This window comes from Vipera berus (genome assembly GCF_964194415.1).
Source record: "Vipera berus genome assembly, chromosome: W".
In the NCBI taxonomy this organism is placed as follows: domain Eukaryota; kingdom Metazoa; phylum Chordata; class Lepidosauria; order Squamata; family Viperidae; genus Vipera; species Vipera berus.
This window is the reverse complement of record NC_138210.1, coordinates 67,832,479-67,846,201: the sequence shown is the minus strand read 5'-3', so window position 1 is coordinate 67,846,201 and position 13,723 is coordinate 67,832,479. Positions and strand designations below refer to the sequence as shown.

Here is a 13,723-nt window from a genome sequence, read left to right as displayed (position 1 = left end):
CAACTCTAGGGGCCGGTGCTCATCTCCGTTTCAAAGCCGAAGAGCCAGTGCTTGTCCGAGGATGTCTCCGTGGTCATGTGGCCGGCATGACTGGATGCCAAAGGCGCACGGAACGCTGTTACCTTCCCACCGTAGTGGTCCCTATTTTTCTACTTGCAATTTTACGTGCTTTCGAACTGCTAGGTTGGCAGAAGCTGGGACGAGTAACAGGCGCTCTCTGCTACACGGCACTCGAGATTCGACCTACCAAACTGCCGACCTTATGATTGACAGGCTCAGCGCCCTAACCCACTGAGCCACTGCGTCCCTAGAAAGGTCATAAAGTGGGACAAAATTCAGTTAGCAACTGTCTCACTTAGCAACAGAAATGTTGGGCTTAATTGTGGTCGTACGTTGAGGACTGCCTGTAGTGGGTATCTCCTCTGCCTCTTTAATTTCGATCAGGGTCTTTGTCAGGGATTGGAATAACAGAGTTGGAAGGGACCTTGGAGGTCTTCTAGTCCAACCCCCTGCTCAGGCAGGAAACCCTATACCATTTCAGACAAGTGGTTCTTAAAAACATCCAGTGTTGGAGCCTTCACAACTTCCGGAGGCAAGTTGTTCCACTGGTTAATTGTTCTAACTGTCAGGAAGTTTCTCCTTAGTTCGAGGTTGCTTCTCTCCTCGATGAGTTTCATCTCTCGTTTCTTCTCTTGCCTTCTGGTGCTTTGGAGAATAGCTTGACTCCCTCTTCTTTGGAGCAGCCCCTGAGATACTGGAACACGGCTATCATGTCCCCCCTGGTCCTTCTCTTCATTAAACTAGACATGCCCAATTCCAGCAACCGTTCCTTATATGTTTTAGCCTCCAGTCCCCTGAACATCTTTGCTGATCTTCTCTGCACTCTTTCTAGTGCAGGGGTAGGCAACCTCGGCTTTTTTATGACTCGTGGACTTCAACTCCCAGAATTCCTGAGCCAGCCATGCTGAGGGAAAAGGGAGAGGTTTCCAAACTGAGCCATGCTGGCTCAGGAATTCTGGGAGTTGAAGTCCATGAGTCATAAAAGAGCCGAGGTTGCCTACCCCTGTTCTAGTGTCTCAACATCTTTTTTTTTACCTCGTGGTGACCAAAACTGGATGCAGTATTCCCAAGTGTGGCCTTCCTCCTCCAAATCTTTATAACGGGGATCTCTGAAAACGCATTTATTCGAACAAGCCGGCTTGGCCTGATGGGGGGTGGGTTGGGTTTTTTATTGTTCTTAATATTTGTATTTATTGTTTTTTACCTTGGGCATTATGTTTAATTCCTTTTAACTTTTGTATTTTTTGTATTTTATACATTTGCCCTGTTCACCGCCCTGAGTCCTTCGGGAGAAGGGTGGTATATAAATAAAATAATAATAATAATAATAATAATAATTATTATTATTATTATTATTATTATTATTATTATTATTATTAATTATTATTATTATTATTATTATTATTATTATTATTAATTATTAATTATTAATTATTATTATCTCCAAGCCTGGCAATTTTGAAGACCTGTGGACTTCAAACTCCCAAACTGCTGGCTGGGGAATTCTGGGAATTGAACCCCCCCCACAAGTCTTAAAGTTGTCAACTTTGGAGACACCCCCTTCCTCCCCCCTCTTATCACGTTCACGCAGCAAACAATAGAATGTAAATATATTGGGAAGCAGGCTTGACCTTAAGACAGATAAGAAAAGCCGTTGTTACGTAGCGAGCAGAGTGGCGCAGCGGAAGCGTGCTGGGCCCATAACCCAGAGGTCGATGGATCGAAACCATCCTCTGCTAAAATTGCCTTTTTGTTTTTTTCCCTTCTCTTCTCGAAACCTTGAATTACAAGCTGGCGAGCTTCGGATATTACACTCTTTTCAAAACTTTGTAACTTGCCTATTGCCCGGTCAGGAGGGGAAAAGAAAAGAAATCAATCAATCTTGGCTGGATTGCAGAAAACGCAGGCAAACGAACGCTTTAGACAGGGTTCTTCAAACTTGGCCCTTTTATGACTTGTGGACTTCAACTCCCAGAATTCCTCAGCCAGGTACGCTGGCTGAGGAATTCTGGGAGTTGAAGTCCACAAGTCATAAAAGGGCCAAGTTTGAAGACCCCTGGGAAGATGCAAAGAGGTGCTTTATTGCTATTTAAGGAAAAACGAACAAACAAAAAGACCCCACAAGGATCACCCTCTCTCCTTGCTTTGTTCTGGGTGCGATTTGGGGCTCTGAGACGAGGGGGACGTCGTTGGGCTAGGGGCGGCGGAGGAGGATGGGAGCTGTAGTGCGAGGCTTCCGGGTTGCAAATGGAGAAAGGGAGAAGGCTTGGCGCAGCCTTAGCTGCATGATTAAAGGGGGGGGGGAACGTGGGTATCTTAATAAAACGCACCCTTCGTTCGGGATTTCAAAGTCTTCGCTTGTGGAGGCTGGAAAAGCTAACCGAAATAAAGGCACCAGATTTTATGGGGAAGGGGAGGAAAAAAAAATTCGGCCGCCCGAACAGGGACTTGAACCCTGGACCCTCAGATTAAAAGTCTGATGCTCTACCGACTGAGCTATCCGGGCTCTTGACGAGAGTGGCTTACTGGACTCCTGTAGTCATGTAACTCAAGCTCCCGATGTATTTTTTTTCCTGCTTTGTTTTTTTAAAGGGATAGAAGGGAATATTCCATAGATTTTTTTTTCAATTCTCTGATTTCCATTTTGACCGGGAATACAAATGATTCCTAAGATGTGCAATGCATTAAACAACACCTAAGTCAAGGCTGCAAAAACAACCAGGCAGAGGAAGAATAATAAATCAGGGACCTTGGAGGTCTTCTAGTCCAGCCCCCCTGCTCAAGCAGGAGATCCTACCTATACCATTTCAGACAAGTGACTGTCCAGGCTCTTCTTAAAAACCTCCAGTGATGAAGTACCCACAACTTCTGGAGGCAAGCTGTTCCACTGATTAATTGTCCTCGCTGTTTAGGAAGTTTCCCTTTAATTCCAGGTTGCTTCACTCCTTGATTAGTTTCCATCCATTGTTTCTTGTCTTGCCTTCTGGTGCTTTGGAAAATAAGTTCATCCCCTCTTCTTTGTGGCAACCCCTCAAATACTGGAATACTGCTATCATGTCTCCCCTATTTCTTCTTTTCTGTAAACTAGCCAAACCCAAGTCCTGCAACCATCTTACTCTTCTTTGCACTTTTTCCAAAGTCTCAACATCTTTCTTTGTAAATTGGTGACCAAAACTTCCAGTGCTTTGGAGAATAGGTTGACCCTCATCTTCTTTTTGGCAGCCCCCTCAAATATTGGAACACTGCTATCCTGTCTCCCCTAGTCGTTCTTTTCACTTGGTTAGACCCTTCCTGCAATCTTATGATCAGAGTGGTATAAAAAAAATAATACAGTGAAGTGAATAAATAGGTTTAAAATAATAGAAAATACTTGTAGATTGGGTTTTATATTTTGGTAGTGGTTTGCTCTCCAAGCATGTTTCAGTTTAGAACAGAACAGAATAGAATAACAGAGTTGGAAGGGACCTTGGAGGTCTTCTAGTCCAACCCCCTGCTCAGGCAGGAAACCCTATATCATTTCAGACAAATGGCTGCCCAGTCTCTTCTTAAAAACTGCCAGTGTTGGAGCATCCACAGCTTCTAGAGGCAGGTTGTTCCACGGATTAATTGTTCTCACTGTCAGGAAGTTTCTCCTTAGTTCTAGGTTTTTTTCCTCTCTTTGGTTAGTTTCCATCCGTAAATAGTAGACTTTCGTCCCAAGGAACTTGCAGTCAACAATAGCCAAACTTGATCGTCTCTAAAGGCCTCCAGTCATCCATGAGCCAGAAGGAGCAAAAAGTGGGGAGATTCAAAGCAGAAGACTCAGGACAAAAACGACCTTAGAGAGGATTCAGCTTGATCCGTAAAATAAAACTGGATGCTATTAAAAGAGAGGTACGTACAACAAACAGGAACAATCTGTCCTGTCCTCCTTGGTTTTTATTGGGGATGAAATTAGAGAACTTGAGATAAGTTTTTTGATAAGTCAGCAGACCTGAGAGGGATATAACCTTCTAAACAACTTTCTTTCTCCAGTAGCCCTCCACATACAGGCCAAATCTTTATCCAGACATCTAAACACTGATTTAGATCATCAAGAGAGGTCCTTTAGGAGACACCACCATCCCTAAAGCTCTGCTGTTGAGTATTAATAAAACTAGAGTAGACTAGACTGAATAGAATAGAATAGAATAGAATAGAATAGAATAGAATAGAATAGAATAGAATAGAATAGAATAGAATAGAATAGAATAGCAGAGTTGGAAGGGCTCTTGTAGGTCATCTAGTCCAGGGCTAGGCAACCTTGGCTCTTTTATGACTCGTGGACTTCAACTCCCAGAATTCCTGAGCCAGCCATGCTGAGGGGAAAGAGAGAGGTTTCCAAGCTGAGCCACGCTGGCCCAGGAATTCTGGGAGTTGAAGTCCACGAGTCATAAAAGAGCCAAGGTGGCCTACCCGTGATCTAGTCCAACCCCGCGCCCAAGCAGGAGACTCTGGCCTACACTATTTCTGACAAATGGCAGTCCAGTCTTTTCATGAAAGCTTCCAGTGATGAAGCTCCCACAACCTGAAGACCTGGCTCTTTGAGCTCTCTGGCCCAGGCTGAGAATTTTAATTTTAATTGGGGTTTTTATTTTTTTCAGGGATTGATGTAATTTTTTAAATTGTTTTTAACTTTTGTATTCCTTGTTTTAAATACCCTGTAAACCGCCCTGAGTCCTTCGGGGAATAGGGCGGTATATAAATCCAATAAAATAAAATAAATAAATAAATAAATAAATAACTTCTGAAGGCAATCTGTTCCATTGGTTGATGTGGAAAACGATTTTCTCTTGCAGCAATAAAAGACGTCTCTGGGTTTCAGTATTGAGATAAAACGCAAAGCTTTTAGTTTCTACTTTAAATTCTTGCTCATTTGAAGAATCAATTTCAACTGGGCTTATTTCATTGGTATTTTATATTTTAAAAAAATAGTTTTGCGTTGCGCTTGGTGTTCAGATAAACGAAAGAGCATTAATTTGACAGTGAATAGAATTTAATTAAAAAATAATAATACTAAAGGCTTCCTATGCAGGCTGCTGTTTTAAAATTGCGGCCGCAAGAAGAATGAAAATTTAATTAGGATTATAATTCGACTCGATTGGATTTACTAAGAGCCTAAATCAGCTTCATTCATAGGTGGCCGGTTAGCTCAGTTGGTTAGAGCGTGGTGCTAATAACGCCAAGGTCGCGGGTTCGATCCCCGTACGGGCCAACCAATGTTTTTTATTATTATTATTATTTTTAGACGCTGAAAAACCTATTTTAAACAACGCCTTGTGATTCGCTATTTTCCCCGGGAAACCTTTCGGAAATCGAAGATTTTCAATTAACATGGGAAGAATTGCATAAATGTCATAAAAAAGTGCAACACAATGCAATACAACGCAAAGAGAAAGTGTAACGCAACGCAATGCAATAAATAGTGCGATGCAATGCAATGAAAATGCAAACGTGTAGGTACAGTGTCTTAATCATGCTCGTGTTGGAAATTATGCTGTAGATCAAAAAAAAAAAACCAAGGGGAAAAAGCCAATTAAAAATTGGTTATAAAAGGTGGCTTTTTTTTATTAAAAAGTTTTACAATACATTTTATCTTTAACAAAAAAAACCCTCCCAACCCCCTCCCCTCCCACCCTCTTCCCCCTCCCCAACCCTCCCCAACCCCTCCCTCCCTTTTCCCTCCCCCCCACTTCCCAGAGCAAAATACAGGGTATAAAAATACAATCATAATCTAACTTACGCAAACAATCCTAAACTATTTAAACTATCGTACTTTAACTCATATAGATAAACTCCAAACATATATATATCATTCATATCAATGATTATTCAAATACAAAATAATACTTTTCAATCTAATACCCAATAAAAACAATCACAGATAAAACAATTTATATCAATTTTCTAAAACTATTCTTCTTTCCAACTGGGCTTTAAATTCATATTATCCTAATATATTATACAACTTAAAATACCATAGATTACTTAAAAGGTGGCTTTTTTAAGCTAAAGGTTCCAAAAGTTTAAAGCTGGTGTTTTAACGCAGCAGGCAGCGAGTCGGTTTTCTTGGGCCGAAAAGTCTGGAGTTCGAGGACTTTTCCTAGAGAAAGTAAAAAGAATAATTTTTTCCGCTTTCTTGACAAAACTTTATTCAAACACCAAACTACTTTACATATATGTGTCGCCTTTCTGTGCATTGTGCTAAAGGTCAAGGAGTAAATATGTAGGAAGCCGAAAGCAGAGTTTTTTTTTTTTAACTGATCGCTGCTGAGAGTTTCAGTCTAAGCAAGAAATCTCGACCCGCGGTGTGATAAATGCCCAGTTGAAACACCCCAGCAAGCCCGTTGATGCCCCCCATCCGATCTTATTAATTTATAATACCCACTGCCACTATAAATTAATAACATGATAGCAGTGTTCCAATATTTGAGGGCCTGTCACAGAGAGGAGGGGATCAACCTATTTTTCCAAAGCACCCAAAGGCCAGACAAGGCACAACGGATGGAAACTGATCAAGGAGAGATTCAACCTAGAAATAAGGAGACATTTTCTGACAGTCAGAACAATCAACCAGAGGAACAGATGGCCTTCAGAAGTTGTGGGAGCTTCATCACTGGAAGCTTTCAAGAACAGACCGGACTGCCATCTATCAGAAATGGTGTAGGGTCTCCTGCTTGGGTGGGGGGTTGGACTAGATGACCTACATGGTCCCTTCCAACTCTGTTATTCTATTCGAAGACAATTACTATATTATTCTATAGGAGTTGCTGCTTTCAGAGATCCACATCTAAACCAGTGTTTCTCAACCTTGGCATTTTAAAGCCGTGTGGACTTCAACTCCCAGAATTCCCCGGGGCAGCTGATGGAAGCTGTAGAACTTTGGGCTGCGTCAAACAAGCTATTTTAATTCAATTTATGTGTAAGTCATTTTTCCACGGAGCATCATCCACACGTGTGAAAACTACAGCTCCTCTCATTATTTGCTGCTCAACTTGCCGTGGGGGCTATTTAAAGCGGCTTACAACAGTAAACTGGGAAAAATAGTAAAGTAGTGAAACAAAAATAAACAATGAAAGTGCAACAGTATGAATTGAAACATGGGGTGGGGTAGAAAGTGCAAGGGACCGGTGGGAGTCAGGGAATTAATCCAATAGTGATATTTCCTTAAACCAGCTAGAGAGTTAAGTTATCTCCTTACTGTAGCTTATAGATTCAGCTGGCTCAGGAAGTTCTCAGATTGGGTTGAAGTCAACTTCAAAACACAATAAATAATAAGACCACACCTGGAATATTGCATCCAGTTTGGTCACCTTACGAAAAAGATATTGAGACTTTGGAAAAAGTGCAAAGAGCAACTAAGATGATTAAAGGCCTGGAGATATGAAGATATGAAGAACGGTTGCAGGATTTGTGTTTGGCTAGTCTAGAAAAAAGAAGGATTAGGGGGACATGATAGCAGTATTCCAGTATTTGAGGGGCTGCCACAAAGAAGAGGGGGTCGACTTATTTTCCAAAGCATTTGAAGGCAGGACAAGAAGCAGAGGATGGAAACTAATCAAGGAGAGAAGCAACCTGGAATGAAGGAGAATCTTCCTAAGAGCAAGGACAATTAACCATGTGGCCGGCATGACTAGACGCCAAAGGCGCACGGAACGCTGTTACCTTCCCACTGGAGTGATCCCTATTTTTCTACTTGCATTTTTACGTGCTTTCGAACTGCTAGGTTGGCAGAAGCTGGGACGAGTAACAGGCGCTCACTGTTATGTGGCACTTGGGATTCGACCCGCCAAACTGCTGACCTTCTGATCGACAAGCTCAGCGTCCTAACCCACTGAGCCACTGCGTACTTTAATGAAGATGACCTGCCTCCTTCTCAAGATTGAGGACGAGGCCTATTCTTTGGGAGGCCTAGAGTTGCCAGTGGCTACTGCTAAGCTTGTAAGCCGCCCTGAGTCTTCGGAGAAGGGCGGGATATAAATGGAATTAAAATAATAAATAAAATAAAATCAGAGGAACGCAAGGAACAGCAGCTCTTCTTTTGCCTAAGTGGGTGGCTCTTAAAAGAGCCTTTGATGCTCACAACGGGACCCCCACACACTTTGTAGGGGAAAAGACGGTTTACTTGGAGCTGGTGTACTTGGTGACGGCCTTGGTGCCCTCGGAGACAGCGTGCTTGGCCAGCTCACCAGGCAGGAGGAGGCGCACGGCTGTCTGGATCTCACGGGAGGTGATGGTGGAGCGCTTGTTGTAGTGGGCCAAGCGGGAGGCCTCAGCTGCGATGCGCTCGAAGATGTCGTTGACGAAGGAGTTCATGATGCTCATGGCCTTGGAGGAGATGCCGGTGTCCGGGTGGACCTGCTTGAGCACCTTGTAGACGTAGATGGAGTAGCTCTCCTTGCGGCTCTTCTTGCGCTTCTTGTCACCCTTCTTCTGCGTCTTGGTGATGGCCTTCTTGGAGCCCTTCTTGGGCACCGGGGCAGACTTGGCCGGTTCAGGCATACTTCACTCTAGTCACACTACAGCACAACCCAAAGAAATAATCCGAGTCCAACCCCCAGCCTTCTATTTATAGGAGCCATATGCAAACGAAGTCTAAAACCCTCTCCTTCTTATTGGCTAACATCCCAGGACAAGAAAAAAAAAATAAAACTTTTCGGAATTTTGGTTTTTACCAACGGTGCGCTCTCATTGGTCGACCGCTTAGGCGCTCTCTCGCCCATTGGGTGGTCTTTTTTTGTTGTTATTGGTTTAGTCCCGGGGGGAGGGCAACGTCATTGGACGCGGCGGGCTCAAGCGGCCCAATCAAAAGCAGCATTTGCAAGACCTCGGAAAAGTATATAAAAGGCAGGGCCAGGCAGGGTTCCTACATTCGGCCATTTCAAAGTTAGGCGTTTCTGTGTTTACTTCTGGACTCGGCGGATTGAATCAGGATGTCCGGACGCGGCAAACAAGGCGGCAAAGCCAGAGCTAAGGCCAAGACTCGCTCTTCCCGCGCCGGGCTGCAGTTCCCCGTGGGCCGCGTGCATCGGCTGCTGCGCAAGGGCAACTACGCGGAGCGCGTCGGGGCCGGGGCGCCCGTCTACCTGGCCGCGGTGCTGGAGTACCTGACGGCTGAAATCCTGGAGCTGGCGGGCAACGCGGCCCGGGACAACAAGAAGACGCGCATCATCCCGCGCCACTTGCAGCTGGCCATCCGCAACGACGAGGAGCTGAACAAGCTGCTGGGCAAAGTCACCATCGCCCAGGGGGGCGTCTTGCCCAACATCCAGGCCGTCCTGCTGCCCAAGAAGACCGAGAGCCACAAGGCCAAAGGGAAGTAAAAGCCCGGCCGCCCGGAACGACACCCCAAAGGCTCTTTTAAGAGCCACCCACCTTTTCCTGGAAAGAGCTGCGGAGAACAGAAATTCGTGTTTTTTTCGGGTGTGTGTGTGTGTGTGTGATGGGGAAAATAGTGAAAAGTCGAGCAGGAATCTCCTTTGGATTTCCCTGGCAATGAGCAAAATTGAAGGATTTAAACCAGGGGTCTTCAAACTTGGCCCTTTTATGACTTGTGGACTTCAACTCCCAGAATTCCTCAGCCAGGCACACTGGCTGAGGTCTTATGGGAGTTGAAGTCCACAAGTCATAAAAGGGCCAAGTTTGAAGATCCCTGGTTTAGGTTTATTAGGTTTAGGTTTATTAAATTTTTATACCGCCCTTCTCCCGAAGGACTCAGGGCGGTGAACAGGGCATATCATAAAACTACAAAAATACAAAAGTTAAAAAAGAATTAAATTATTGCCCACAGTAAAAACAATAGAATATATATATAAATATTAAAACCCTAAATAACTCCCCATCAGGCCAGGCCAGCTTGTTCAAATAAATGGGTCTTTAACCCGCGGTCAGGCTGGAAATCTGCGCAAAAATCGCCCTTTGCTTCTTTTTTGTGCTGAACGAAACAACTATAAATATAAATGGGATAAAAAGAATCAAAGAAAAGAAAATAAACTTGCTGCTTACCCGAAGGTTACGGCCACTCTTATTAAAGTTTTCCGACTAGAAGAATGTCCTTGTCACTTTAAATGACTGCTAAGTTTGTAAGCCGCCCTGAGTCTTCGGAGAAGGGCGGGATATAAATGGAATTAAAATTAAAAAAAAAACGTAGGCCAATCAGCATAGATTAAAATGAGATTTCGTTGCAAACAGCTCTCCGGGTAAAGCGCTTCCAATATACATTGCATAGACGGGAGAAAAAAAATGCATTTACCCACATACACGTATGACCCAGAGAAACGGTCTAATTCGGATGTGTTGCATGTACATGGCGAGAAAAACGAATCTTGTGAGTTTACCAGGAGGATGGCATAGGGAACAACTGTTTAAAGTAATAAAATTGGGTGTTTTTTTTTAAAAAAGCCATTTCATTTGCCCACTTCAAGCGTAGCTGCTCTTAGCTTTTTTTTTTTTAATGGTCCCTTTGTTTAATATGTGGTTTCATATTCTGCCGCAATCCGGAGGACGAATTAAAAGTAAAAAAAAAAAAAGACATCCCAAAGATGTGTGAACACAACCCGTGTTAATAATGAAAACGAGGTTAACGAGTTTCAAGGTTTAAAACGCTCTGTCCAGGCAATTCGCCCCGCTTTAATAAGCATCTGAGAGAGATCGATACTGTAATTCAAGTGAAAAAGTTTCAAAGTAGCCATAAAAGTTTTACAATGTTAAAAAGACCTGGGGCTAACAACTTTCCAACAAATCGGAAGTCCGGCCAGCGCCTTTTCGACAATCACATTTTATTAAAAAGCGTAAGCTTTCTCTTTAGTTGAAAAAAAAAAAGGGAAAAGCGCCGGCAGACTTTCACTTTCCGGGAGCCGTGTTTTTCCGTCCCTGTTCAAAATCCTAAACTTCGCGCCAACTCAAAGCAGGAAGCGATTGGCTGCCATCTAGCCGGCCGCGGGAGTTTTTGAAAAACAAAATAAGTTGAGCCAATCGTTTGCAAGCGCGGGAATTTTGAAAAAAAGGAAAAAAATATATACCGTATATTAAGCCCTGCTGGAAGGACAAACGCGTTTTTGCGTCCAATGCACGAAGGGAAGAAATAGATCTCTTTGGTTTCTCATGGATCAAATAGTGCATTTTGTACATATTTTATAGTGGTGCGCAATTTAAAAAAAATATTATTGTAAGCTGCCCAGAGTCATTGTGAGTGAATGGGTAGCGATATAAATTTTCTTAAATAAACAAGCAGAATGTAGCTCAAGGATGAAATGAGGGGTCCTTGGTGCTCTCTGAGCTTGCTTCTTTTCTTGCAGACCTTTCATTACCCTAACTAGGTAACATCATCGGTGCTAGTAAGAAATGCTATTTGCTGTCAGTTTATATTCTGGTTTCTTATATAAGTATATCGAGTTTCGGTCACCACATTACAAAAAAGACGTTGAGGCTTTGGAAAAAGTGCAAAGAAGAGCAACTAAGATGATTAAAAGCCGGGAGACTAAAACGTATGAAGAACGGTTGCAGGATTTGGGAATGGCTAGGCTAGAGAAAAGGGACGCGGTGGTTCAGTGGGTTAGGACGCTGAGCTTGTCGATCAGAAGCTTGGCAGTTTGGCGGGTCGAATCCCGAGTGCCGCGTAGCAGAGTGAGCGCCTGTTACTCGTCCCAGCTTCTGCCAACCTAGCAGTTCGAAAGCAAGTAAAAATGCAAGTAGAAAAATAGGGACCACTTCGGTGGGAAGGTAACAGCGTTCCGTGCGCCTTTGGCGTCTAGTCATGCCGGCCACATGACCACGGAGACGTCCTCGGACAAGCGCTGGCTCTTCGGCTTTGAAACGGAGATGAGCACCGGCCCCTAGAGTCGGAAACGACTAGCACACATGTGCGGGGGAACCTTTACCTTTTACCTTTAGTCTAGAGAAAAGGAGGATGGGGGGACATCATAGTATTTGAGGGGCTGCCACAAAGAGGAGGGGGTCAATTTATTTTCCAAAGCACCAGAGGGCAGGACAAGAAAGAATGGATGGAAACTAATCAAGGAGAGAAGCAACCTGGAATTAAAGAGAAACTTCCTAAACAGCGAGGACAATTAGCCAGTGGAACAGCTTGCCTTCAGACGTTGTGGTTGTTCCATCACTGGAGGTTTTTAAGAAGAGACTGGGCAGTCACTTGTCTGAAATGGTACAGGGTCTCCTACTTGAGCAGGGGGTTTGACTATAAGACCTCCAAGGTCCCTTGCAGCTCCATTCTGATTCTGATTCTAATATTTGTAACTCAGGGTTGGAATTTGTGTGCGCGCTCGTGAACAGGCCCCAGTGCAAACGGGGCTGTGCGCACCTGCATGATGCTAGCAGTCCTGTTTGCGCATGTGTGGATGTGCTAGCTGCCCCCTCTGCTAGTGCTACGCGCATGCCAAAACAGGCTGCATAACCCCCACGCTAGGAGCCCAGTTTGCACATCCAGGCAGGTGCTAGCCACCGCTGCTGCTAACCCCGCGCACATGCACAAATGGGTCTGCGGGCTCTAGTGCAAGTGGGGGAGAATGCACACATTGGCCAGCCTGTCCCGTGGCCCGTGGGATAGTAGATTGGGATCCCCTGGTATAGGGTCTTCTGCTTGAGCAGGGGCTGGACTAGAAGATCTCCAAGGTCCCTTTCAGCTCTGTTCTGATTCCTGCCTCTCTCTCTCTCTCTCTCTCTCTCTCTCTCTCTCTCTCTCTCTCTCTCTCTCTCTCTCTGTGTGTGTGTGTGTGTGTGTGTGTGTAGTCTTAGGGATTTTTTGGCTGGGCTGTTTAAGAATGTCTCTGGCAGTTTCTAGATTGGGGTACTGCTTACTTATTGTTGGTCTGAAGGTGACCTTGGAGTTAATCTATGCTGATCTGAGTGCTGATTACTGGAGGAGAGCTGCTGGGGTCTTTTTCTCTTGTGGACTGGTTGATTGTCTCTTTTGCATAGTCTATAGATATTGTTAATGTCTATGTGTGTCTATTGATGGCTGATTTGTCCAAGTGGCAGGCTTCTACGGTAGAAATTCCCTGACAGTTTTGGATTTGGCCTGGTCTAAGATTGTCACATTGTCAAATAAACATTGTCAAATAAATAAGAAGACAGCAGTTTTTAACTTGGCAACTTTAAGACTTGTGTACTCCAACTCCCAGAATATCCCTAGCCAGTCTGGGAATTCTGGGAGTTGAACTCCATGCATCTTAAAGTTGTTGAAGTTGTAACAACAACCCCCCCCCCAAAAAAAACAGAAAAACAAACAAACCCTAGAATAGACAGATACCAGCAGGCTAGTCCTGACCCCAAAAGGCATTCTTATTGCCTTTCCTGCCTATTTAATCCTATTATATTTAAAGGGACTTACTGCTAACTCAGATACCACTACCTTGGCTTGCTATCTGTTTCATTTGAACTGATTTGGTTAAACGTATTGTTTTAAAGCTAAGAGCTTGATGCAGGATAAGTAGCATTCTCCTATTTCTCATGTTGCCAACATCCCTGTGAGGTAGGCCAGGCTGGGACACGACTAGGCCATAGGTCTCCCAGGATGTGGATGGACTTGCATTTGGGCCTCTCGGATTCTTTTCATTAAGACATTTTTTTAAAAAAATTGCTGACTTCTTTGTTACTAGATAAGTTATTATCTATTGAGTCTTTTTGAAAT

The 13,723-nt window shown here is 43.9% G+C and overlaps 2 protein-coding genes across 2 annotated transcripts; one reads left to right on the top strand and one right to left on the bottom strand.

Moving 5' to 3' along the window:
* Positions 1 to 8,199: 8,199 nt before the first annotated feature.
* Positions 8,200 to 8,580, bottom strand: LOC308675978 (histone H2B 7-like; the record flags this gene model as incomplete). Its single annotated transcript, XM_081341669.1, has 1 exon — positions 8,200 to 8,580. One exon carries the CDS (start codon positions 8,578 to 8,580, stop codon positions 8,200 to 8,202), a length of 381 nt encoding a protein of 126 aa, XP_081197795.1.
* A 397-nt stretch (positions 8,581 to 8,977) lies between these two features.
* Positions 8,978 to 9,514, top strand: LOC308676858 (histone H2A type 2-C-like). Its single transcript, XM_081342895.1, has one exon. It carries the CDS (start codon positions 9,012 to 9,014, stop codon positions 9,399 to 9,401), a length of 390 nt encoding a protein of 129 aa, XP_081199021.1. The 5' UTR covers positions 8,978 to 9,011; the 3' UTR covers positions 9,402 to 9,514.
* Positions 9,515 to 13,723: the final 4,209 nt, after the last annotated feature.

Coding starts and splice junctions, on each gene's coding strand:
- LOC308676858 (XM_081342895.1), top strand. CDS start 9,012: ATGTCCGGACGCGGCAAACAAGGCGGCAAAGCCAGAGCTAAGGCCAAG.